This window comes from Apiospora kogelbergensis (genome assembly GCF_038363985.1).
Source record: "Apiospora kogelbergensis strain CBS 113332 chromosome Unknown utg000001l_segment0_segment0, whole genome shotgun sequence".
Lineage (NCBI taxonomy): Eukaryota > Fungi > Ascomycota > Sordariomycetes > Amphisphaeriales > Apiosporaceae > Apiospora > Apiospora kogelbergensis.
The window spans coordinates 8,011,956-8,035,682 of record NW_027117418.1 but is presented as its reverse complement, the minus strand read 5'-3'; the positions used below and the strand labels follow the sequence as shown (position 1 = coordinate 8,035,682).

The following is a 23,727-nucleotide window of genomic DNA, read 5'->3' as shown; positions in this document are numbered from 1 at the left end:
GCCACGTCGCAAGCATCACTGCCCCGGGCGTAGGTTTCCGGGCAAGGCCTGCAGACTCCGTAATGGAGGCTGCGCGGTGCACCAAACATACTGTGAGAGAGACGGCTTATGGCACTTGAAATTGGAAGAGTGCCCGGCTTGTGACAAGAGAGACCTTCCTCGTGAGAGAGCAGACACAGCCGACCAGGCAGACCCGGCCCAGTCAGACGAGATGCTTGTCCGGCAGGCTAGGCACAATCGGAGAACTTCTGAGGAGCTCTTTCGCACGTTCTGCGGTTGGTTCTCTGAACTGGTCGCTAAACGGCGCACCTAGAAGCAAGGCGGAAACGCCCCTGAGCTGGGCTGGTGGGAAAGGGGAGGGAATATACATGCTGGGAGGCTCTTGTACCCAGATTCTTTTAGCTGTAGCATCTGCTATATAGCAGCTAGGAAATGCGGGTTGAAAAAGGCAAATGAGCAGGAGACACATCATTTACCATTCCAATACTCGTGGATTGTGGATAGCCAGCATCGTTGTTTCTCCTATTATCAATTGAACTTCGCAGGATCCCCGAAAGTTTTCCTTCTCATTCTCCTCCCAGATAAGTCTCCATATCAATTGGCAGACATGTACTAAACCAGACTTGCACTCCTGCGGTGAGGTAGTCTGAGTTCTTCGGCAAGACCGACGGTCAAGCAGCCCCAGAGCCGTCTTGCTCTTTCTGCTACGTTGGATGAGACGTGCCCATTTCGTGAGCGAGCGAAACCATGGCGTCTTTCTTCTGGTGCTCAGCTGCTCGGTGTTAAGCTTTTGACGGATGATACCCTCGTCTATGCAATTGATTGCCAATTCGCTTCCGGGTTTGCACGAGTCATGTTTCGGCGTTAGTGATGCAAGCTTAGGTAACGTCGGGTGGTGCGGACGACTGCGGACCTCAAGCTTCTAGATGACGTCTAGCGGGGTCGACCAATTGGACGATCTTACTGGTGGCTGTTTTGGAGGGTTGTTTTGCGCGGTAGGGTGGGAGCTCTTTCCACCTGCAAGCCTGGCGCCTGGAGTCTGGATCTTTCACTTTATACCATACACCAACCACGTAAGCAAGTATACTTACTACTGCGGGACCTGCCGTAGCGATGTTGTTTCTTGTGGCCTATGCTGTCTATGCGCAGCCTGTTTTGTCATGCGAGAGAAAGATCATCGGCGATATGGCGTAGCTGGCACATCACTGCCAAGCATGCGGCTGTCATCTACCAGTTTTGGAGCGAAGAAATATTGCATTGAGTAAATGCAAGGTAGCATCAAAAACAGGAGAAGAGAGGTAAACGGTGAAGTATATAGAGGCCCCCGCTTCCCACTTGTTTGCTGTTGTTCCTGCTTCGATCTATCTTCATATACCCAAACCCATCTACTCCAACAATCACCAACATAACATACTCAACAACTACATTTACAATGGCTCCCAAGGTTCTCGTCGTTCTCACCTCTTTCGGCCGCATCGAGGCCGCCAACGCTCCCACGGGATGGTACCTGGTACGTTCACATTCCGAGCACTTCAGGCCTTGAAGCTTTGAAGCCATTCCCCTCCCCCTCATCCCCCGCCATCACGAAACATACAAATGTACTGACCATGCGCGTGTGCCACCAACAGCCTGAGCTTGCCCACCCCTACAACGTCCTGGCCGCCAAGACCGAGATCGTCATGGCCTCCCCCAAGGGCGGCGAGGCGCCCCTCGACCCGGCCTCGGTCAAGGCCTTCGAGGGCGACGACGAGTCGGTGCAGTTCCTCAACAACAAGTCGGACGTGTGGAAGAACACGCAGAAGCTGTCGACCTTCAAGGGCCGCGCCGCCGAGTTCGACGCCCTGTTCTACCCGGGCGGCCACGGCCCCATGTTCGACCTGGCGACCGACGCCGACAGCATCGCGCTGATCCAGGAGTTCGTCGCGGCCGGCAAGCCCGTCGCCGCCGTCTGCCACGGCCCCGCCGTCTTCACCAACGTCACCCTGCCCGACGGCACCCCGCTGCTCAAGGGCAAGGAGGCCACCGGCTTCTCCAACGAGGAGGAGGACCAGGCCCAGATGACCAAGTGGATGCCCTTCATGCTCGAGGACAAGATCAAGCAGGTCGGCGGCAACTACAAGAAGGCTGACGCCGCCTGGGGACCCCTCGTCCTCAGCGTCGACGGCGGCAAGCTCATCACCGGCCAGAACCCCGCCAGCGCCAAGGGCGTCGGCGAGGCTATCCTCAAGTCGATTGGTCTGTAAAGAAATATTATAATGAATGTACAACGTATATAAAGCTTTGCGGAAAAGCTTAGCTCATGAGGATTACGAAAGGAAATAACACAATATTATACCCCCAATAAAGGTTTTCAATCCATCATGTTACGAAGAATACGGTTGAAGAGTGAAATTGCCAATCATGAACCAGCTACAAATGGATGCAAGATGATTAAGCTATTTAAAAGGCCATATAAGACCATTGGTCATAAAGATATACAAACAGCTGCGCCAAATATGCCTGTCACACGAGATGGCTAACCATTCTCTTCTTTCGTTCCTCATGCAATCCCTCGTAAAACAATTCGCTTGCCAACCGGTACGCCCAACAATGGATAAATAAATGAATGAATAAATGCATCTTATCAAGCCTTGATGGCTGCCCTTCGCTTCTCTACCACGCTCTTCCACCTTGTCCGCTCTACCCGCAACAGCGCCCATGCAACGAGGCGATACGCCACCACAACCCCAGCGAGACACGCAATGTTTACGACCCCGTCGACGTTGAGCTTGTACAGATCCAGCACCTCGTCGCCGGTGGAGATGTTGCACCGCCCCGAGCCGGGCTGCCGCTGCGTCTCGTCGCACGTGAACTCGACGCCCTTCAAACTGTACACGGCCAGGGCGCGCGTCGCGTAACGGATGGGGCTCAGGTAGTTGAAGGCCTGGAAGAGGGCCGGCATGTCGATGGACATGATGCCCGCCATGATCTGCGCGACGCTCAGCAACACGCTGATGATCTGCACGGCGAAGCCCGTGTGGTTGAACAGCGTGTTGAACACGATGCCCAGCGACTCGCCGCAGTTGACGATGGCGAAGGCCGCGAACACGCACACGAAGTACATCTCGACGGTGCGCGGGAACCCGACGGCCAGGTCGGCCAGCACGCCAAAGACGAGGCTGGAGACGATCTCGAGCGGGACCTCGAGGACGGTGTAGGTGGCCAGGAAGGCCTCGACGCCGTAGACGGCGTCGTCGTCCTCGCGGTAGAAGACCTCGCGCTCGGCGGGGTAGGCGGCGACGTTCTGCAGCATGCCCACGAAGTAGAAGGCGCCGACCTCCTGCACGAACCCGACCCGGTTCTGGATGCTCGGGTAGTCGTGGTGCAGCGGCGCGAAGAACAGCGCCAAAATCACCGCCAAGCCGATCACCTGCATCGTCCGCGCCAGTAGCAGCGGCGGCTGCCGCCGGAAGTTGATGAAGGCCCGGTGCAGCAGGATCGGGAAGGCCGCCGCGAAGCTGGCGCGCTTGTGGGCCAGGGCGCCGAGCTCGGCGGGCGTCGAGAGGGTCTCCTTGTGGAAGGACTTGCGGGCTGGGGCAGCGACAATTGCTGTGGCCGTTTCGTTTTCTATCGTCGCATTTTCTGCTTTTTGGCTCTCGGGGTTCTCGCTGCCCGCCATGGCCGCCTTTTCACCTTTCTGTTCATCCGCCTCGGCTATATTCGCCAGCCGGGGCACAGATTGAGCGTTCGCACTGGCATCTTCCCAGCTCTGGATGAGCTTCTTGACCTTCTCGCGACTTTCTGCCTCCCGCTGTCCCTCTTGCAGGTCGATCGTAATCAAATCCAGCGCGTAGTCCGCCGGATTCGTGTGGTGCGGGCACTGGTACCCCAGCCCACCGAAGTAGTCCAGCATCTCGCCGGCGGGCCCCGCGTACGCCGGCGAGCCGCCGCGGGCGAGAAGGAGCACGTTGCCGAAGTGCTTGAAGAGGTCGGAGCGGGCCTGGTGGATGGTGAGGATCAGAGTGCGACCCTCGCGGGCCAGGCCGTGGAGCACCTCGAGGATGCTGCTGGCGGTGAAGGCGTCGAGCCCGGACGTCGGCTCGTCGAGTAGCAGCACGCGCGGGTCCGTGAGGATCTGCACCGCGATGCTGACGCGGCGCTTCTCGCCGCCCGAGATGCCCTTGACCAGGTCGCTGCCCACCAGGTTGTCGGCGCAATCCTTGAGGCCCATCTTGAGCAGCACCTCCTCGGCGCGGTCGTGCTTTTCCTTCTTGCTCATAAACGACGGCAGCCGCAGGCCCGCGGCGAACCGCAGCGTCTCCCGCACCGTCAGCGACGGCAGCAGCGCGTCGTCGTCCTGGCACACGTACGACACCACGGACCGGATCACGGCCTCGGACGGCAGCGCGCCGTTGAACGTGAGGCGGCCCGCGGGGCGGTAGCGGGTGCCGGCGGAGCTCTGGAGGCGCTGCGCCATGGCGTTCAGCAGGCTCGTCTTGCCGGAGCCCGAGGGCCCCATGACGATGTTGAGGGTGCCGGCCTGGAAGGTGGCCGTGACGGGGTTGAGGATGGTCTTGGTGGGGAGCCGGCGGCCCCACACGGTCCGCTTGTCCAGGCCCAGCGCGAAGCCGTCCAGGCCGACGTCGATGGCGCGGACCTCCTGGATCGACCGGGCGTTCATCTTCTCCTTGCCCGCCGACAGGTCCGTGTCCGAGGGCCGCGCCCGCGCGATCGTCATCTCGACCTTTAGCAGCGCGAGCCCGATCCAGCACGTGACGCAGAAGAGCCCGACGAAGCCCAGCATGACGATGATGGGCCGTGCCAGCCAGTTTCGTGGGAATCCGAGGTTGTCCATGACGTATTGTCCCGTGTATTGTAGACAAGCAGGGTTGTTCTCCCCTTCTTCAAGTGGACAGTCGTAAAAGTTGCCCTGGAATTCGTTGGCGCAAAGTGCACCGAAAGCGTAATACTAATTCAAGAGTGTCAGTTTCCATACTACAGAGTCCTGCTTATGTGCACAGATGCACTATTGCCATGATGGATGAGGCTTGGTACTTACAGTGTAGGTGACGTACTTGAGCCACCGCACGTACACCGGTATCGTATTGCTCTGTACAAAGTAGCCGCACGCCATGCTCTGCAGCGTGTAGGTCAGATTTCCGATCAGACTGGCGCCCGGAAAGTTCCGAGAGGCGGCAACCGAGGTCATGGCCAGCGTCACGGCGATATAGTGGTTGAGGAGCACGATGGAAAAGAAGGTGAAGAACTTGCCGACCTCGCGGTCGAAGCCGACCATGAAGTAGTAGATGACGCTGTACAGGAAGGGCACGGGGACGTCCTCGGTGAAGAAGCGGGCGATGCGGCGGGACAAGATGAAAGGCAGGGCCGTGACGCAGCCCTCGCTGTGCTCGCGGTCGAACGTCGGCACGTCAAGCGTCAGCCGGTACGTCTCGAACATGAGGAACAGGTAGCCCTGCAGCCCGACCGACGTGTACAGGGCGCCCTGCCGGGACCGGATGCCCGGTTGGTCCCGCGGTAGGTCGTAGAAGATATAGCCGGTGATGATGGCCATGAGAATGGCTTCGAGGAGGGACCCGGTGATACCCATGGGGTCGCGGAGAGTGACTTTCAGCGTCCTGTCGGTGAGGACTCGTACTTGGCGCAGGAAGCTGGCGTGCTGCTGCGGTTTCGGCCGTTTGGAATTCGATACCGAATCTTCTGTGGTGGTGGCTTCTGATTTGAACTTATTCGAGACCTCTCCCGCCCACGCCTCCTTTAGCCTTGTGATCCGCGCCGTCGACTCCTCCTCAAGCTCTGGGGTCCGGTTGTCGACGGCTGCAATGTCGACGGTAAATTCGGCCGGGTTGACGAACGGGGGCAGGTCGAAGCCCATCTGGGCGAACCAGGGCACGCACTCGTGCATGGGGCCCGAGAAGACGGGGCTGCCGCGCGACAGGATGACGAGGTTGTCGAACAGGTCCCAGATCTCGGAGCGCGGCTGGTGGATGGTGGTGATGATGGTGCGGCCCTTCTTCGCCAGGGTCTTCAGGGTGCGCACCAGCTGATAGGCGCTGGTGGCGTCCAGCCCCGTCGTGGGCTCGTCCAGGAACAGGATCGAGGGGTTCGCGAGCAGCTGCACGCCGATGCTGGTCCGGCGCTTCTCGCCGCCGCTGCAGCCCCGGTGCTGGCTGTTGCCGATGCGCGTGTCGGCGCAGTCCTTCAGGCCCAGCTCCAGGATCACCTCCTCCACGATCCGCATCCGCTCCTCCTCGGTCGTCGGCGGCGGCAGGCGCAGGTTAGCCGAGTAGCGGAGGGTTTCCCGCACCGTCAGCGTCGGGAGCAGCACGTCCTGCTGCATCACGTACGCATGCCGGGCCGAGTGTACGCCGACCGCGTCGTTGAAGGTGATACGCCCCGTCTGGGAGAGCCGCGAGCTGAACATGCGCTCGGCCACGGTGTTGAGCAGTGTCGTCTTTCCAGAACCACTGCCTCCGAGTATGGCGGTCAGGCTCCCTGGCTGGAAGGAAGCATCGACGGAGTGTAGAAGTGTTTTCGTTGTAGGTGCTGAGCCTGTGGATTTACCAAGTAGGCCGCCAAACAACTCGGGGTAGGTACCGGGGTCCATAATCGACGGCGAGGTATCGACGGTAACTGTGAGGTTTCGGATTTGTACGTCCATGGGCTCGACATCGTCCAGAGAGAGGTGGTTCGCCACGCCTAGCGACGACCGCCGCGGCTGGCCTTCGGGTGTTGGGGCATCCATCGTGGTCGAGACGGAGCTCGCGCGCTCGATCTTCTCGACGTCAACGTCGTCCGTGACTCCGTGCCGTTGCGGGCTCGATCCGGCAGTTGTGGTGGTCATTGGCGCCAATGCCTGGTCCGGTATGTTTAATAGGGCCGGTGCGAGGATTCTTAGACGTCTAGCAGGTCCTACGGATGGTCTCCATATAGGAAAAGCGCGATGATGACCGGCTAATGGTTCTCCAAACTTGCGATCACCTCATACTTCCGGAGCCTGTTTCGTCTTTACATGAAGATGAAATAATAGGATAAATAGCCAGGACAATAACTAGGCGAGCCTGGGACCTTCGGGGTCATATGCGTCCGCACGTGTGGATTCCTATCCTTCTATAGACGCATATACCATGTCCAGTGTTCTAGGGTTCGGGAAAAAGGGAGACTATTACGGTCGACGAGACCCATACATGTGCAGGGCCGGGTAGATGAAGGGAATAGTCTTGCGGACTTATGTATGGATCTCGATACCACGTACCTTGCTGGGGTTTATCGAGTGTAAGAGTGGGCGGCGCCGTTGAAGTGGGTTGCCCCCTAGAGACTGGCGACTGGCGGGAGAAATAGCCTGGTTGGCCCCTCCTCGGCTGCTTGCCGAGTGTCTCCAAGCGAGGCACCAAAGAGTGTTTGTTTGATAGTGGTCGGCGACTGAACCGACGTGACAGTCCCGAAAGTGAGATCAATAGAGCATGTAGATGAATGACCCCCAAGAGGGATACATGCTAGATTTTTATGAGTGAGGGGCTTTGCGTGTGAAGGGCATTGGGATCTGTTCTGTCCCTTGCCTCGGCTGCACTCCAGACCCCCAAGGACTAAACCCCAAAGATGAGATAATCTATTCTCATCATCCAATCCATATAGATGCAGTCCTGCCGCCCCTCCTCACCCCATGTCTGTCGCGAATTCCATCCTTTGCTGGCAAACGGCAGCGTCTGCTACTGACCGCGGGTAAAACAGATCCCACGTAAGCGAAGACACTTCAGACAGGCGGCTTGCGACTTGGAGATGTCAAAGGGTTAGCGAACACGAAAAGAGGCAATATACGCAGCTAATTGGGCCAGGCGGAATGTTAAATTCAGCTGGGCCGGAAAGCGCTACCAGACATCATCGAGTGCCTTTGGCAGACTGGCACTGGCTAGCAAACTAATTAGCTGCTGCTGAAGAGAGGTCAAGAGAAGAATGCAAGACCCTGGCCTCGGAAACGAAACGTTCCGTGCGCAAGCGAGGCTGCAGGGTCCCAGGATGATTGCGCTACAAACGATAGGTCTCATTTTATAGGGCATTGCTCACGTAAACGAGTGTGACATGGTCTAGAAGGGTTCTACTGGGCGGGCGCTCATTATTCCTCCGTTTCATATAGCTCGCTAGCCGTCTGTACGCAATCCCATCCCAGAAGTGCATCCGACAAGCTGGGGTTTCCGGTGGGCTAACCGACGACGACATTGATGACCTCAACTCTTGTGTATGCTGGTACTCATCCATTGCGCTACATACAGTTACAAAAAACCTATCAGCTGCATCGTAGGAAATGCAATCAATATTGGCTGCACGCTGATGGGCCAAGTGCGCTTCCTCATCTGCTGTGGTCTGCTCTGTGCAGAATTCTCATATCAACAACATTACTTTCTGCACAAGGAAGTTAGGTCTGCGGGGGAAGGGGTGTCGACCCTCAATTCATTAGTCGGGGCCCTGAATACCAGGCCTAATCCAGTAAGTGTCGCGTCGGTTAGCGAGTTCTGAGCGAGGGGAGGGCCTGCGCAAAAGACGCTAGCTAACGGCTTTGGGGGGGGATAGCTGGCGGCGGGATGGGGCATTTCTGTTTTTATCGGGCTTCGAAGGCTGAAAGGAGACTGTGAGGGAGGAGCCAACATCTCGGCCCTGCCGTTGTCGATTGGAGATCCTAGAATGAGCCGTATATCTTGAAGACCGATTAGGTACTTGAATCACACTTGATTCCGAACTCCTGGCAAACATGGCGATGAAGTTGAGCGACTGGAGAGACACACACATTGGAGCCATGCTCGTTCGTTCCCTTCTGACGGACTGGATTCATCTTCTTAACCACACTTAGCATGGCAACGGATACCTTGCTATTGAGGACAGTCCAGACGTAACGGCGCATATAGGGCCACGTGCTCACCATGTCCCACCAGCCTGTCAGTCTCGGTCTGCCTTACGGGGGGCAGCTTGCTTGGGTTAAGCGACTCCGGTTCAGAACCGGTTCTCGAGCAGCGGTGAATCCATGCTCCCTCCAGGTTACCGAGCATCACGGCGATGCGATGCATGTGAAGCAAAAGGCCCTGGCAGGAGACAGCTCGCTTGCTTGCCTTGCATGCACTATCCTCTACCATCTGATGTCTGGATGCCGCTGCTGACTCGAGTCATTCATTCATTCCTCTGCGCCTGTAACCGCGTTTCAGTTGAATCTCCGTTTGTTCATGCGGACGAGAGACCCGGGTCCGCGATTGACGACAGCGAATGCCCAGCCAGGCGCAACAGCGGACCGTGACGCTTCAGGGCTCTTGGCTCCAGGCTATCGCTCTATCGGATCTCGTTTAGCCAATGTGGTCGACGAGCCTCTCTCTTCTGGCGCCTCTATTCTAGAAAATCTGATACGACTGTGGTATTTGATGGGGGCGCTGGGTACGTGGCTATTAGTGGGCATGTCCCGACCGCCCTAAGCAAGAAAAGCATGTAGCTCGCTTAACCCTCTACCCTCTGGGGAATCTCGTGAGTGGTCGGGGCTAAGAGCTCGGTTAGAGGCACGACACAGAAATGGAAAATGACCTACGGGACATGACTTGTGTGTTTCTCCGGCATCTTCTGGATGCTCGTATCAGATGGAGACATAAACAGGAGGGTCTTTTTTATGATGCTTCATAATACTAGGCTGGCCTCGCTGTCCTGGTATTGCCCAAGTGCTACGTCTCGCTTCGACATCACCCACCTGAAATGCCCAGCCGGTTATCGAGTGCGACGTATGCATGCATCACAGCAGCAGCAGCATGTGAATCGACGAGTATCATCAACAGATTTTGGTCCGTATTCCGTCCCTGCAACCAATTGCGCAGGCTATGTCATCCCGTACCCCCACTATCCTCAATATTACTGGTAACATTTGGGGGAGCTTCATTCTGATAAATCACCATTTCTTTACTTCACGCCTTTTCGCACCGTCAGACCGTGGCATTGTATCTGTAATCTCTGTTGGCCAGTGATTAGCCAGTGATGTTGGGAGACACAGATGCAACACATCAATATACCTAATTCAATTTCTTCAATTCATTCGTAAATGCTCGCAACTACTTGATGAAGACCAAACAAGCCCGAGTAAAACGCCTCTAACAATGCCCAGCTCGCTCGAACGACTGAAACCAGAAGAACTCCTCGTGCATTTCGTAGCTTCATGCAATATCCCCCCGCCGCCATGATTTCTCAAAATAGGAAAAAGGAAAACGTCTCCCGCCACACCGGTAATCTACGTTACAGTGAACCCTCTCTTCGGTGCGGTGCAGCGTCTTCTTTTACCCCGCGCCTGACACACGCTTTGCCCGTCGTCACCCAAGATGGTGTGATCGTGGTCATCGGTCGGGACAAAAATAGAGAAAAAGAAAAACAGATAGCTCTCTCTTCTTCTTCTTCTAAGACGTCCGCCGCTCCACAATAGCCTCGCCCACCGGCTTCCCCCGACGAACCCGAGGTTGCCGGCGCCGTGCTCGTAGACCTTGCGCCCGCGCAGCCACGTCTCCTTGACGCGGCCGCGGAACGCGTGGCCCTCCCAGGGCGAGCAGCGGTTCTTCCAGTGCATGCCGTGGCTCTGCAGCACCCACTCCTCGGCCTCGTCGAAGACGCACACGTCGGCGTCGTGGCCCACCCGCAGCGCGCCCTTGCGGTGCGCCAGCCCGACCTGCTTGGCCGTCGCCGCGCTGCAGAGCCGCACGATGTCGACCACGTCGGGCGCCGGCAGCGACTGCTCGGCGCGCCGGAGCGCCGCGCTGTGCAGGATCGGCAGGCCCAGGCCCACCGAGGAGATGCCGCCCCAGGCCGCGAAGAAGTCGCCCTGCGCCTGCGCCGCCTTCGCGGTTGTTTGGTCGTCGGCCGTCATGTCGACGCCCGAGTCGACGTGGTGCATGTCTGCGGGCTCGACGGCGGTCTGGAGGTGCGACGGCAGGAGCTTGAGCTCGGGGGTGCAGGGCGAGTGGTCCGAGACGACGGTGCGGATGACGGAATCCGGCCCGGCCTGGAGCTCGGTCCAGAGGCCATCCTGGTTCAGTTGCTCGCGGATGGGCGGGCAGCATTTGTAGCGGCAGTCGCCCTTGGCGACCTCCTCGGCGGCGAGGCCCAGGTAGTGGAAACACGTCTCGGCCGTGATGTTGACGCCGGCGCGGCGCGCGGCCTGCAGGATGGGGATGGCCTGCGTCGCCGACAGGTGCACGATGTGCAGATGCAGCTGGGGCGCCAGCGGCGCCAGCGACACGATCTCGTCGATGGCGCACGTCTCGAACACGGGCGGCCGCGACTCCAGGAACGTCTGGTACGTCGCCAGGTCGCCGTGCGGCGCGGCCGGCGGCTCCGACGCCTGCACAGCGTCGCCGACCGAGTCGGCGATGGGCGGGATCATCTCGGCGTGGAACATGAGCGTGGTGGGCGTGCCGTTTAGCGTCTTCATGGCGAGTGCGATGTCGTTGGACGAAATGGCGGGGAACTCGTCAACCTGTGCGCGCGGATTAGTAAGATATTCCTCTTTTTTTCTCGCCTTGATTATTCACATACACCAGACTCGATCAAGAAGCCTTTGAATCCACGCACTCCGGCCTCTACCAGTGGTAGAAGCTCGTCAGCGTTGCCGGGAATGACACCGCCGTAGAAGCCAACATCGACCCAGCACTGCCCCTGGCTGGCGGCGAGCTTCTCCTTGAAGCCAGCCACGGTGGTGGTGGGCGGGATCGCGTTGAGCGGCATGTCAATCACGGTCGTGACGCCACCGGAAGCGGCGGCGCGCGTGCCGGTGTTGAAACCTTCCCACTCGGTCCGGCCCGGCTCGTTAAGATGCACGTGGGCGTCGACCAGGCCGGGAATCAGGAGCTTGGAACCGTAGTTGAGGTAGGTGGCCGATGAAGGGAATGACGACTGGGGCAGGACGGCCGGGACGATGGCCACGATCTTGCCGGACTCCGGAGAGATGGAGATGGAGGCCGGGGTCAGCACGAGGCTCTCGTCCGGGAGGGTCAGGACGGCCCGGGTAGAAACGAGGACCGTGAGGGGGCTCCGCCACCTCGGGAACAGTATATGCAATGGACCCCATGGTAGTGTTTCTATGTGGGATGATAGTTACAACGGTGTGGTGTAGTGTGGGTGACTGGGGCCTCGATAAGAAAACCCGGGGTACAGCAGCGGGAACTGAATGTGGACAAGTGTAGCGACGGATACGACAACGGGAAATCCAAGCAGCAATGGCTTATCGCGCAGCGGTGATGGTGGCTGCTGGAGATAAGAGATTGGCTATGCGTCCCGTTCCTGCGGCTAGAACAAAGAATAGCAGGAGTGGAGGACAAAGAAGGCAGGGCTTGTAAGGAAAGGCAGTGGTGTTATCGTGGTCTCAGGAATGACATGGAGGAAGAAAGGACAAGTCACGATAGCGTGGTATGAGGCAAGAGTCTACGAGACGAGGAGGAGGAGAGAGGGAGAGGGGGAAAAGGAAGGTATTCAAGAATCAACTTGGGTGAGATAGGCAGGGTCGCTTGCCGAGAGAGTCCCAAGGTAAGACGAAGGGGAGCGCCATGGACTCAAACGTCGCATGTCTGGGTGTCCACCGCTCTTGCACGAGCGAGAGCGACTTCCGACGCCGCCCGCTGCCCGCCGCCGCCCCTCGGCAAGGCGATAAGCACAAAGCCCAGCCAGACCACATCTTTTTTTTAGTGGTGGGGTCGCATAATGGAGCCAGGCGAGGTTATCTACAAAGGGCGGGAAGGCCTGAGAAGGCAATGCTGTGGTGTGTGGGCTCTTAGGCTCTTCTGTTGTGCAGCTGGGCGCGAGAGATAAGGCAAAGTCTCGGACCCTGAATCTGCTGCTTTCAGTAGTCTCACGCCTATCGAGGCGCTATGATTGGCTAGTGGACAGAGAGCTAGACCGTTGCGCTGGTTAACATTCTTATCGGGTCTGTGGATTCGGTCTTCGCCGACTTTGACTCTGGTATGTTTCCAACTACTTGACTCGAATTGAGAGACCAGAAAAACGTGAAGACCAGGGATCGCGATACGATGCAACGGTCACTGCCCCGGGATTGCTTGTTTGTCTGTTCTAGTCCTTCTACCGGTGTTTCGGTATTTTGTCTTTCGATAGCGCGCCTCACACCTGCATCGGAAGGACTAACAAAGGGGATCCATCCTGCATTGCATGGCCTTTGGCCCAATGCGGTATCTTATCGCCAAACGATTGCTCGATAGAAACTCGAGAGACTGAGGCGATACGACTCCACGCAGTTTCCATCGAGTAATAGTGTCTGAAGGCCCAATGGGAAAGCCACTGGATGCATGCAGAACATATTAATCAACCAGCAAAGCCGATGTGTTTATTCTGAAGGCACCGATGTTCTAGCCTACTAGGCACTTACTGACTGGACCTGCTCTATCCGTACTCGCGTAATGGCAACTCCATGCCCAGAGAGAATCTCAAGTGTTTGCTCTCTTCCCTTATCGCAAGCATCAGATCTAATCATAGATCGCTGACTGTTTCTGTCTTTGTCAGTCAGTCTGTTGACGAACTTGGAGTCGTACTAGATAAACATCTGCAGATAACCAAATCGCCAGCGTCTCATTCGTTCGACGCCTTCTGCATAAAGCTTGTTTCTCGTTTATGTGCGAGACGCAGCCAATTGGTGGCATTTGTTGTTTTCTTCCCTGCCCTCGGCTTTTGCTGGGCTTGGCCGCTGCTACTGGTTATCACCTGCCTTCTGCCTGCTCCAAAGCGGTCGGAACTCTCACCGATCCGAAATTCGGAGCCACTTTTACGACCTAGGCTGGCGGTGATTTCGCATTTCCGGGGACTGACAGCTGTGGAAGCGGCCGCACCCGCACTGAGGAAATAACTGACGAAGGCCCGCGACGAGCAGTCATATACATATGTGTGCTTGCTTACATACTTGCAGTTGCCAGTAGCTCTAGTACTGCCACTTATTTTCTGGTCCAAGTCGGCGGGGCATTGGCGGGGGTGGGTTCAGCGGTAAATGGATGGACAGATAATACCTGCAGATGCAATCTCATCCGGGCCGAGAAACATTACGATTCTTGGGTGATTGCGTGTCTGTGAGAATGAGTCAACTGCTTCATGGGACGTCGTCGCCTGGCGTCACCTGCGGCGTCAGCTCCGATTGACCACCCGCCGGGAAAAGAGTGCGGGGGTGTCGAGTCCATCCGTCGTGATACAGAAAGTCGTCGCCAGCCCAGATAGCGCAATGATCCCTTTCTTTATGAGATGAGCATGTCTCCCTACCTACCCACCTGCTCGCCTCTCTCCAAGAAGATGCGCATACGTTTATTTGAGTAGTAATCATGTACGCGACGCTTTTTTGTCAGCCAAGCACTTATAGTGAGTAGTAGCGATGACGACGATTTGGACATATTGACCAATCGCATGGTAAGTAAGCAAGCTGCACAAGAAGCAGCCTTCGGTTTAGGGTCCGTTGGGAAGGACTTGATTACAGGATAGTTATATGAGGCCTGCCATGCGTGTGAGATAATGGCCAGCAAAAAGTCTTCACCAGCAACCAGCAAAGTTTCGAATACGGTACCTACTTAGTCCTCGTACGCATAATAGACACCCGTCCGTTTCAGGAATCACCGTTGCGCAAAGAGAAGAAGCATGGCTGCCAAACCCCATGAAAACCACTTGCTACCTGTAGCAAGCCCGACACTGTCGTACTGGCGCTCGGAGCCGCATCGTCTAGACTCGCACCGCTCCACCGAGCAGCTCCCCGCAACCTGCGACATCGCGATCATCGGGGCCGGGTTCTCTGGCGTTTCCGTGGCCTACCACCTCTCCACCTCAGACGTGGAGACCACCGAAGGCCCGCCGTCTATCGTGCTGTTGGAAGCGCGCCAGGTCTGCTCGGGGGCCACGGGCCGGAACGGCGGCCACGTGAAGCTGAAGACGGCGTCCATCATGTCCATCATCCAGGAGCACGGCCTGGAAGCCGCCGACGACTTCGCGGCCCTGGTCCGGGCGCAGATCGACGCGCTCAAGGAGCTCGTGGAGACGGAGCAGCTCGACTGCGAGTTCGAGCTGCGGCGGAGCTACGACGTCTTCCTCCACGCCGACGAGGCCCAGGCGATGGAGGCCAAGTGGAGCGAGTGCCTGCGAAAGGGGTACAAGTGGACCCGAGAGCACGACTTCGTCGGTGAGAAGTTCGCGGAGCGCGTCACGTCGGTCAGGGGCGCCAAGGCGGCCTTCAGTGGGCCGGCTTGCTCGCTGTGGCCGTACAAGCTCGTTACGCAGCTGCTGGAGAAGGCGATGGAGAGGAACCCGCATCTCAACCTGCAGACTGAAACGCCGGTGTTGTCCGTTGAAGCCTTGGAAGAGGGTAGGTCGGGCACGATCATTCATACTGAGCGGGGATCGATCCGGGCAAAGAAGGCCGTCTTTGCTACGAATGCGTATACAGCTGGGCTGTTGCCTCAATATCGAGGTACGTTGTATAAATCTGCGAGAGCTTATGTGCCAAAATGAAGGCCTGGCTGTGCTGACGATGTACAGGCGTCATCAATCCGTACAGGGGCACAGCTTCCCATCTCACACTCCCGAAGGGTGCCGATCCAGTGTTCCCTCATCTTAGCCATACGTACAACATCGAATACGGCCTGAAGTATCCGGCATCACCGACTGTAGACTACCTGAATCCAAGGCCCGACGGTGGCATTGTCGTGGGCGGTGGCCGATGGCTTTTTCAGCAGCCCGGGGAGCTCTGGCAAGATAACATTGACGACTCGGCACTCATAGGCCCCGTGCTGGAGGCGGCCTATTTCGAGGGATACATGCAGCGGGTCTTCCGGGGCTGGGAGAACAGCGGAACGAAGCTGGATAAGGTCTGGACCGGAAGTAAGTTTGACCATATTCTTCCCGAGCCTGCCACCCTAGCATTTCATGGGGTTGGTAGATCATATGGGCTTACTAACCAGGGTCCGCCTGCAGTAATGGCATCCACGAAAGACGGGATGCCGCATATCGGCAAAGTACCGCAGCGCGAGAACCAATGGGTCATTGCAGCGTTCAACGGCGCCGGCATGACCCAGATTTTGTTGCTGGGCAAGGCGATCGCGGATATGGTGAAGGATGATAAACCATTCGAGGCGACAGACACCATCGTTCCGCGGCGTTTCCAAACGACCCTGAAGCGCATGGAGACTTGAACTCAAGATACGAGGTAAGTGGAAGCCAAGGACGCGCCAAATATATAGGACGCACCATCGAATTTCTACGTTATATATTTGACTTTTGCGCGTCTCTGCGGTTCTGGTGTATCGACCCCTGGATGTTTGTCCGTCGCGGTAGCGCGTTTCCCACTCCCACTTCACTGATATCCCATGTATATGCCACTTTCCCCCGTATTGATCGGCGAGTAAAGACCAAATTCAAAAGAGATGAGAAAAAGCAAGATCGAGCACCCAATACTTCAATGCTACCCCAACCCGAAGCTCCTTCCTAATCGAGTATTGAAAACAAGGGAAGCTTTCAATATCGAGTCAAGGGTAGCTGCATTTCAAAAGGGAACCAATGCTACCCCTCCTCTATATTAGTGTCGGATGCACTGGAGATTTGATGCACAGGATCGCCATGGTGCTTGACTGATGATAGCGATGCGAGGGAGCTGCCACTCCGATCGAAAGCCCAGCGGCAGCTGCATAACGGCGTCGCAGTCACGCTATCTCCCACCATCGGTTCCTAGTTCTGCATGACCCTGCCACTCCCACCGTCGCCGTCATGCCAGACAGGAGGTTGGCGCATGTGTCCAGGCCGAGCTTCCGCCTCTCGCGGGCAGCAATGTCTCATTCCCTAATTTCCTGGTGCAGGCGACCCCCCTCTCGGGTCGTACCACGCTCCTCCCACGCGCATCCGACTGGAGGTTCCCGTCACCTGAGTTGGAAATGGGCTTCGTCAATCTTGACTACTGCAGATCTGCATATAGAGTTCGGGCGTTCGCTGGTTCTTCTAGTCAACTGTCAACAAAGGACTCGCGACGAGGAAGCCGCTGCCCAGGGGTTCTGCCGCAAAGACAGGCGTGCTACAGCCAACTACCGAGTACTTATTTTCCCATCACCTCGTTGCTCCGTGACTTTGAGCAGGAGCGGTTTGGGCCATCGTTGAAGGGTCCTTAGGAGATCTCGAACCAAGCAGTCAACCAGTCTCGTTCACTTGAGGAAGAGCAAGGTTATTGAGTTTACTATGGCGACTCGCTGGGCCCCTGTGCTGGTGTGTTTGGCCGTTGGTGCCTTGGGAGATACCAACGCCGCCAGAGCCGATGGCTTTGATCCCCTCCAGTACGTCGATGTCCTCATCGGCAGTATCAATGGGGGCAATGTCTTTCCCGGTGCATCGCTGCCATACGGCATGGCTAAGGCCGTGGCCGATACCAACTCCAGCTCCAACCAGGGTGGCTTCACCCTCGACGACAGCCCGGTGCAAGGCTTTTCGGTAGGCGACTTTCAAGCCCAGTTCTTCGTTATTTAAGTGTATTATTGGAGGGATGAGTGCGCAGCTCCTCGTAGAGTTGCTTATAATAACTCCTGAAATATGTGGTAGATTTCTCGGAAGAGTCATACTAACACTGAGATTTGATAGGTGCTGCACGACTCGGGAACAGGTGGCCAGCCAAGTCTCGGCAACTTCCCTTTCTTCGTCTATCCGTCTTGCCCAGGCGATGACATAAACCGCTGCGACTTTCCTCAGAAGACGAGGGTCAAGCACGGCGCCTTCAAGCCTGAGAATGTCAAAGCCCAGCCTGGGTATTTTTCCATTCTCCTGGACATGGGTGTCCAAGCCGAAATGACGACAACTCAGCATACCGCTCTCTTCCGCTTCACCCTCCCAAACGGGACAGGCGCAAATGGAACATACCCTTTCGTGATGCAGGACCTGTCTGACCTTTCCAACACCAGGCAGGACAATGGCACCGTCTCCGTAGATGCGCAGACCGGGCGAATCTCCGGTGGCGCCAGATTCAACCCCAGTTTTGGAATTGGAACGTACCAGGCCTATTTCTGCACCGACTTCTCCGGCCCGGCCATCCAGGACAACGGCATCTTCGTCAACAGCCGTGCAACCACGGAAGCGAAAGATCTCACGATATCGCGGTCCATCAACGGCTATCCGCTGCCAGGAGGAGCATTTGTTCGATTCCGCGATGCGAGCAGCCCTATTCTTGCACGAACGGGAGTCAGCTTCATCAGCACTGAGCAAGCCTGCGCCAATGCCGAAGCCGAGATCCCGGACTTCAATTTTGACACTGTAACCAAGGCCGCTAAGGATGCATGGAGAGCGAAGCTGAGCCCAATCACCGTATCAACTGGTGGCGGCGTTCAACAAGATCTTATCACCAATTTCTATAGCGGCATCTACCGCACCATGGTGAACCCGCAGAACTACACAGGGGAGAATCCCATGTATAAGAGTTCTGAGCCCTACTTCGACTCTTTCTACTGGTTAGTGGGAATGCGATACCATGCCAAGAGGTTGACTAACAATGTACTGCAGCCTATGGGACAGCTTCCGATCTCAGATTCCATTCTTGGTCATCCTCGATCCTGTCGCTGTAGCCCAGATGATTCGCTCGTTGATCGATACATACAGACACGAGGGGTGGCTGCCCGATTGCAAGATGTCCCTGTGCAGGGGATACACTCAGGTAGGTTCGCATTCGCTATATATGAGGTACCAATACTTACTGTGTAACATAGGGTGGCTCCAACGCAGACAACGTTCTCGTAGATGCGTACTTAAAGGGCATCTCGGACGGTATCGACTGGAACGTAGGCTATCAGGCGGTAGTAAAGGATGCCGAAGTGGAACCTTACGACTGGGCAACCCATGGCCGAGGTGGACTTGACAGCTGGAAAGCGCTTGGATATATCCCAGGTAAGCTCGTGCAGGTGCTTCTCGAACCTCTCAGACTCTACAGTGCCTAGACGTGCGGTTCATCCTGACTAGAAGCTGACTTCTTCCCGCAGTGCAGGACTTGGACTACAAAGGATTTGGTACCATGACGAGATCAATTTCCCGTACTCTCGAGTATTCATACAATGACTTTTGCATCTCCCTGATGGCAAATGTAAGAACTGTTATGATTTTCTATGACTTTCTACCCCGAATTTACGCCAGATTGCTAATTCGTTACAGGCTATGAACAACACGGCCGACCAAGAGAAATATCTTGCTTCCAGCGAGAATTGGAAGAACGTATTCTATCCTGAACAGACCAGCTTCCTTCCATCCGGGCCTAATACTGGCTTCAAGGGTTTCTTCCAAGCCAAGTATCTCAATCAGACGTGGGCCTCGCAGGATCCATTGACTTGTTCCAACATCGACACTTCCGGTGTAGCTTGCTCTTTGCAGAACACCGGGCGAGAGACGTTCGAGGACAGCACTTGGGAGTACGGATTGTAAGTCGACTGTCCTGAAAACGCTTGAAGCTGTGACATCTCTTTTAACCAATTTCCTGCTAGCTTCGTCCCGCAAAACCAAGGAGATCTGATAACCATCTACGGGGGACCTAATGAGTTCGTCAGGCGGTTGGATTATCTGCATGACCAGAATATCACCAACATTGGAAACGTAAGCAAGCACCGCCGCCATATTGTTCTTACCGAACTGTACTTCTTAAAAATTAGCTTTAGTGACAAACTGACATGACTCTTAACTTAGGAACCCTCGTTCCTGACCGTTTTTCAATACCATTACGCTGGCCGACCAGGAAAGAGTGCGGCTCGGTCTCATTTCTACATCCCGCGTCAGTTCAACCCGACGCCGGGAGGTCTACCCGGAAATGACGATTCTGGCGCCATGGGCTCGTTCGTGGCATTCTCGATGATGGGGCTGTTCCCCAATCCCGGACAGAACGTGTACCTCATCACGCCCCCTTTTTCGAGTCGGTCAACCTGACGCACCCGACGACGGGGAAAACGGCGACGATACGCAACGTGAACTTCGACCCCAACTACGGGGCCATCTACATCCAGTCCGCCACGCTGAACGGCGAACCGTACACGAAGAACTGGATTGACCACAGCTTCTTCCTCGAGGGCAAGGAGCTCGTGCTTACCCTCGGGAGGAACGAGAGCACGACGTGGGGGACGGCGGTTAAGGATTTGCCGCCGGGTACCGGGAAGTATGTCGGGTTTAATGGGACTTTCTCGGGCCAAAGGCTTGGGGGCAGGTCGGCTCTGAAGTATCGGGTGGATTCGTGGAAGATGAATAACTTCGTACATTGATTGATCCCAATTGATTGAGAGGTATGAGGGCAGCAAGCGACATGCGAGGGAGCTGCATAATTATAACATCATCTCTAGTGTTTCTCTTTGTGTACAGTCATGAGTGCATGTGTGTGTTTTGCCTGGTCGTGGCTGTCATTAGTGGCGGGGTTTAGGGGAATCTCCAGGTATCTCCTGCCAATCCAAGAGCCGAAGCAAGCACAGGTAACTTTTCCACTGGTATCAACACAATTTAGCATGCCATCTGCAATATGAGATATTCTGTCACTAGGCAAAAGGCTTGCTACCAGTGTTCAAGCGCCAAAGCCAAATGCGACAACAATGCGGCGGGCTGCTCCCGGTGCACACTTCGTGGTCTCACTTGCACCTACCCCGTCGATGCCCCAACCCCGGCTTCCCGGTCATCGCAGCGCCGTGCCCGCCGCACAATTGATGATGACCAGATCGCCCCAGCTGCGCTCCCCTTAGACGCTGCCGCTACGCCTGCTGTTGGGGGCAATGAGGGTGACAGGGAAGAGGCACGCGACCAGCTCGACTTCAGCTGTCTGGACCTTGTCTGCCCGATCAACGCCGATGACATTACCACGAGATGGCTCCATCCCTATGTCCCCGTTCCGGGGCAGGTCACCAAGGACTACCACCCCCGGATATCCAATCTGATCTATCGGGTGCTCAAATCGTATGCCAACGGCGTGATCAGTGGAACAAAACCACCCCCTTTCGTTCATGCATCGCAGCTGCAGGTGCCAGTGCCCAGTCCAGCACTTGTGAATTGCTTGAGAATCGCCCGCATGTGCGACAAGTCGCACCCCAGCAGCGATAACAGTCTCGCCGCCGAGATTCTGCAGAAGGAAATGGCCAAGATCGGCGAGCAAGCGACGCTGCCTGCCGTTGCCGACATCGACCTTTTAGCGACGTTCCAAGCGCACATCATCTACACCATGATCCTGTTCTTCCACCTGTACCAATGCGACGGCGAAGGCGAGAAGCTATCTCTGTCCGTCCTCCGTCAGGCCATGATGAGCCTGCAAGACCTAGCCGGCACCGCGTCGCGCCAAGGCCTCGTCGGCCGCGCCGCGGCGGACCGTCCCCGCTGGGAGGCCTGGCTCGTCGCCGAGGCGAAGCGACGGACGCTGTACGTGCTCTATCTCTTCGACAACGTGCTCTCGCGGCACGAGGGGCTGCCGACGTTCCTGGGAACCGAGCTGCGCGGGCTTCCGGCGCCCGCGTGCGGGGCGCTGTGGACGGCGGGCACTCGGCGGGAGTGGGAGGCGCGGTACGACGCCGACTTGGCGCAGTGGTCCGAGGACGGTGGGCTGCGGATCGACGAGCTCTGGGCGGTGCCACCGGGGCTCGATGAGGTGGGGATGGCGCGGAGGCGGGATAGGGTTGATCGCTGGCTGGTTGATGTGGATGCGTTTGGGATGATGATTTATACGGTTACGAGTTGTACGCATGGGGGGTAGGTATTATGCGTTTCGACGATACTGGGCAATCTGACTACTTGCTGCCGTGCCTTATGAACTATATGACAGGCTACGGGGACCACTACCAAACACGGACGACTATTGGGATGTTTATGTCATGTTGAGCAGTAAGACTCATGCCCTTGCTATCACTATGGGTTATCTCAAAGCTGTCCACAGGTGTCTAAAAGGAAAGTTCAAGCAATTCGGCCCGATCAAGCAGCACCATGAGCCCTCCTCCAAGTCCTTGCTATACTCTCCCAGTATTTCTGCGGGTGGTGTCTCATATGATCGACATGGCCAGACCCCTCAAACATCTCAGTGTCGGCATGGTAACCCAGCTTACTAGCGTGCTCAGCGTGTTCCTCGATGTCTTCCCACCCGATGATATCATCTTCCTTGGAGTACAAGTACAGCCGCCTCGGCGCATGCTGATCCTCGGCCGTCCTGCTGTCGTCCCTGGGTGGCACGGGGACCATCTCGTGGCGGTTGACAGCCTCGCGGCTCCAGGCGCCGGCGTGGTGTCGCCGCAGCACGAACTCCCAGAACTTGTGCGCCCACAGGAACACCCAGAACGCAGCCTGCAGCACCGCCTGCGGCACCCAGCGCGGCAGCGACCGGCGCATCCCGATGGCCATGGCCCGCGACCAGCGCCCCACCTGCCGGTGGAAGACGACGCCGCCGGGCACCGAGTCCAGCACCATGACGCGGTGCGGGAGCGGGGTGCCGTGGCGCGCCAGGTGGGCGTTGAGGGTGGAGGCCAGGTTGATGCCGCCGGCGTTGGACATGGCGTGGAGCAGCACGCGCGGCGGCCGCTGCTGCCTCGCGGGGAAGGCGGCGTCGACGACGGGCATCATGCCCTCGGTGCGCTCGTGCAGCGGCTGGTAGGCCGCTTTGAAGGTCGTGGCTAGCACGGCGACGACGGTGGCCCGCGGGTACAGCGCCCGGTAGCCCTCGATGTACTTGGAGACGTTGCGGGGACGGCCGTCGCCCCAGCCGAAGATGATGACCTTGTCGGGGTGCAGCTCATCGTGATCGGCGTTCTTGTCGTGTTGGTCGGGATGGTGGATGTAGATTTGGTCGGATATCTTGGTGAAGCCTGGGAAGGGGCTGTTGGTGGTGGTGGTTCCGTGACCCATCTTGTGTGACAGGCTGCGTGACAGGCTATGACAGGCTATGACAGGCTAGCGGGTGTGAAGCGAGCGGTGCGTCCCGGTGGATTGGATCACTGAACCTTACGGATGGATCATGCGGGGTGCGGTTTGTGCAATCGTGACGGCAGAACCTGGAACATTTACTCTATCTACTCTACTTCGGATTCGCGACACGGGCAATATATTATTAACATAATCAAGGGAGGATAGCATCTTCTTCCATCACATGCATTTCAAAGGCGACAGTCCCACTCCTTCCCTCGGGAACGATCCTTAGGGCCATCAACATATTTATTGTTGGGTATGGATCCCATAACGGAGCCCTGGTTCGGAATTTATATGCTAGCCTGTCCACTTCCCTGCACGCCTAAGATGGCAGATGGGTCAGCTTCCACCCGGGTCCGAATGCGACGGCGCCCAGTCAACGAAATTGCCAGTTTCGGGAAACGAAAGAGCCCGTCTCATACATTCTCCTGCATTGTCTGACTAAAGCCGGCGTATTCGAGCTCAACCACCGACGGCATTTGACTTGTGTTGGGGACTTGTTGTTCAATATCGTCCACAGACTAGTAGCACCTGCTGGAAAGCAACTTTCTGTTGGCCGGATGACAGGAGGCAGGAGGTTTGTCTCGATAATCAGCACTGGTGACCAAGAATAGAAAAAAGATCAAGTGCGGCAGCCGATGCCAGTGGTTTCTGCTTGCGGGCCAGCTGCGAATCATCTGGCGAGGGTTGACGCGCTATTCTGCGCGTGTGACTTTGCTTTATCGATTATGTTAGCCTTTGAAGATCTCATGATATATGCTCAAGGGGAGGGAGAGGAGCTTCCAATGAGACATGCAGGGTCAAAGTTAAGCT

At 56.8% G+C, this 23,727-nt stretch overlaps 7 protein-coding genes across 7 annotated transcripts; 4 read left to right on the top strand and 3 right to left on the bottom strand.

Annotated features, from left to right (window-relative positions):
- Nucleotides 1–1,432: 1,432 nt before the first annotated feature.
- PG998_002589 (ThiJ/PfpI family protein) lies at nt 1,433–2,243 on the top strand (the record flags this gene model as incomplete). Its single annotated transcript, XM_066869407.1, has 2 exons — nt 1,433–1,510; nt 1,629–2,243. The coding sequence occupies 2 exons, from the start codon at nt 1,433–1,435 to the stop codon at nt 2,241–2,243; spliced, it is 693 nt and encodes a 230-aa protein (XP_066737822.1).
- A 380-nt stretch (nt 2,244–2,623) lies between these two features.
- PG998_002588 (ABC transporter) lies at nt 2,624–6,841 on the bottom strand (the record flags this gene model as incomplete). Its single annotated transcript, XM_066869406.1, has 2 exons — nt 2,624–4,948; nt 5,039–6,841. 2 exons carry the CDS (start codon nt 6,839–6,841, stop codon nt 2,624–2,626), a joined length of 4,128 nt encoding a protein of 1,375 aa, XP_066737821.1.
- Nucleotides 6,842–10,249: 3,408 nt separating this feature from the next.
- PG998_002587 (Allantoinase) lies at nt 10,250–12,076 on the bottom strand (the record flags this gene model as incomplete). Its single annotated transcript, XM_066869405.1, has 3 exons — nt 10,250–11,485; nt 11,545–12,046; nt 12,072–12,076. The coding sequence occupies 3 exons, from the start codon at nt 12,074–12,076 to the stop codon at nt 10,250–10,252; spliced, it is 1,743 nt and encodes a 580-aa protein (XP_066737820.1).
- Nucleotides 12,077–14,631: 2,555 nt separating this feature from the next.
- PG998_002586 (FAD dependent oxidoreductase) lies at nt 14,632–16,175 on the top strand (the record flags this gene model as incomplete). The annotated part of the gene is made up of 2 exons (XM_066869404.1): nt 14,632–15,454; nt 15,523–16,175. The coding sequence occupies 2 exons, from the start codon at nt 14,632–14,634 to the stop codon at nt 16,173–16,175; spliced, it is 1,476 nt and encodes a 491-aa protein (XP_066737819.1).
- Nucleotides 16,176–16,910: 735 nt separating this feature from the next.
- On the top strand, nt 16,911–20,144 carry PG998_002585 (alpha-1-2-mannosidase subfamily; the record flags this gene model as incomplete). The annotated part of the gene is made up of 10 exons (XM_066869403.1): nt 16,911–17,113; nt 17,169–17,457; nt 17,605–18,464; nt 18,517–18,667; nt 18,720–18,897; nt 18,990–19,090; nt 19,159–19,421; nt 19,485–19,593; nt 19,684–19,768; nt 19,876–20,144. Coding segments are annotated over 10 exons (2,508 nt in total), but the record flags the coding sequence as incomplete, so codon positions are not given.
- A 356-nt stretch (nt 20,145–20,500) lies between these two features.
- PG998_002584 (uncharacterized protein) lies at nt 20,501–21,715 on the top strand (the record flags this gene model as incomplete). The annotated part of the gene is made up of 1 exon (XM_066869402.1): nt 20,501–21,715. One exon carries the CDS (start codon nt 20,501–20,503, stop codon nt 21,713–21,715), a length of 1,215 nt encoding a protein of 404 aa, XP_066737817.1.
- A 215-nt stretch (nt 21,716–21,930) lies between these two features.
- PG998_002583 (uncharacterized protein) lies at nt 21,931–22,854 on the bottom strand (the record flags this gene model as incomplete). Its single annotated transcript, XM_066869401.1, has 1 exon — nt 21,931–22,854. The coding sequence occupies one exon, from the start codon at nt 22,852–22,854 to the stop codon at nt 21,931–21,933; it is 924 nt and encodes a 307-aa protein (XP_066737816.1).
- Between the last annotated feature and the right edge of the window lie 873 nt (nt 22,855–23,727).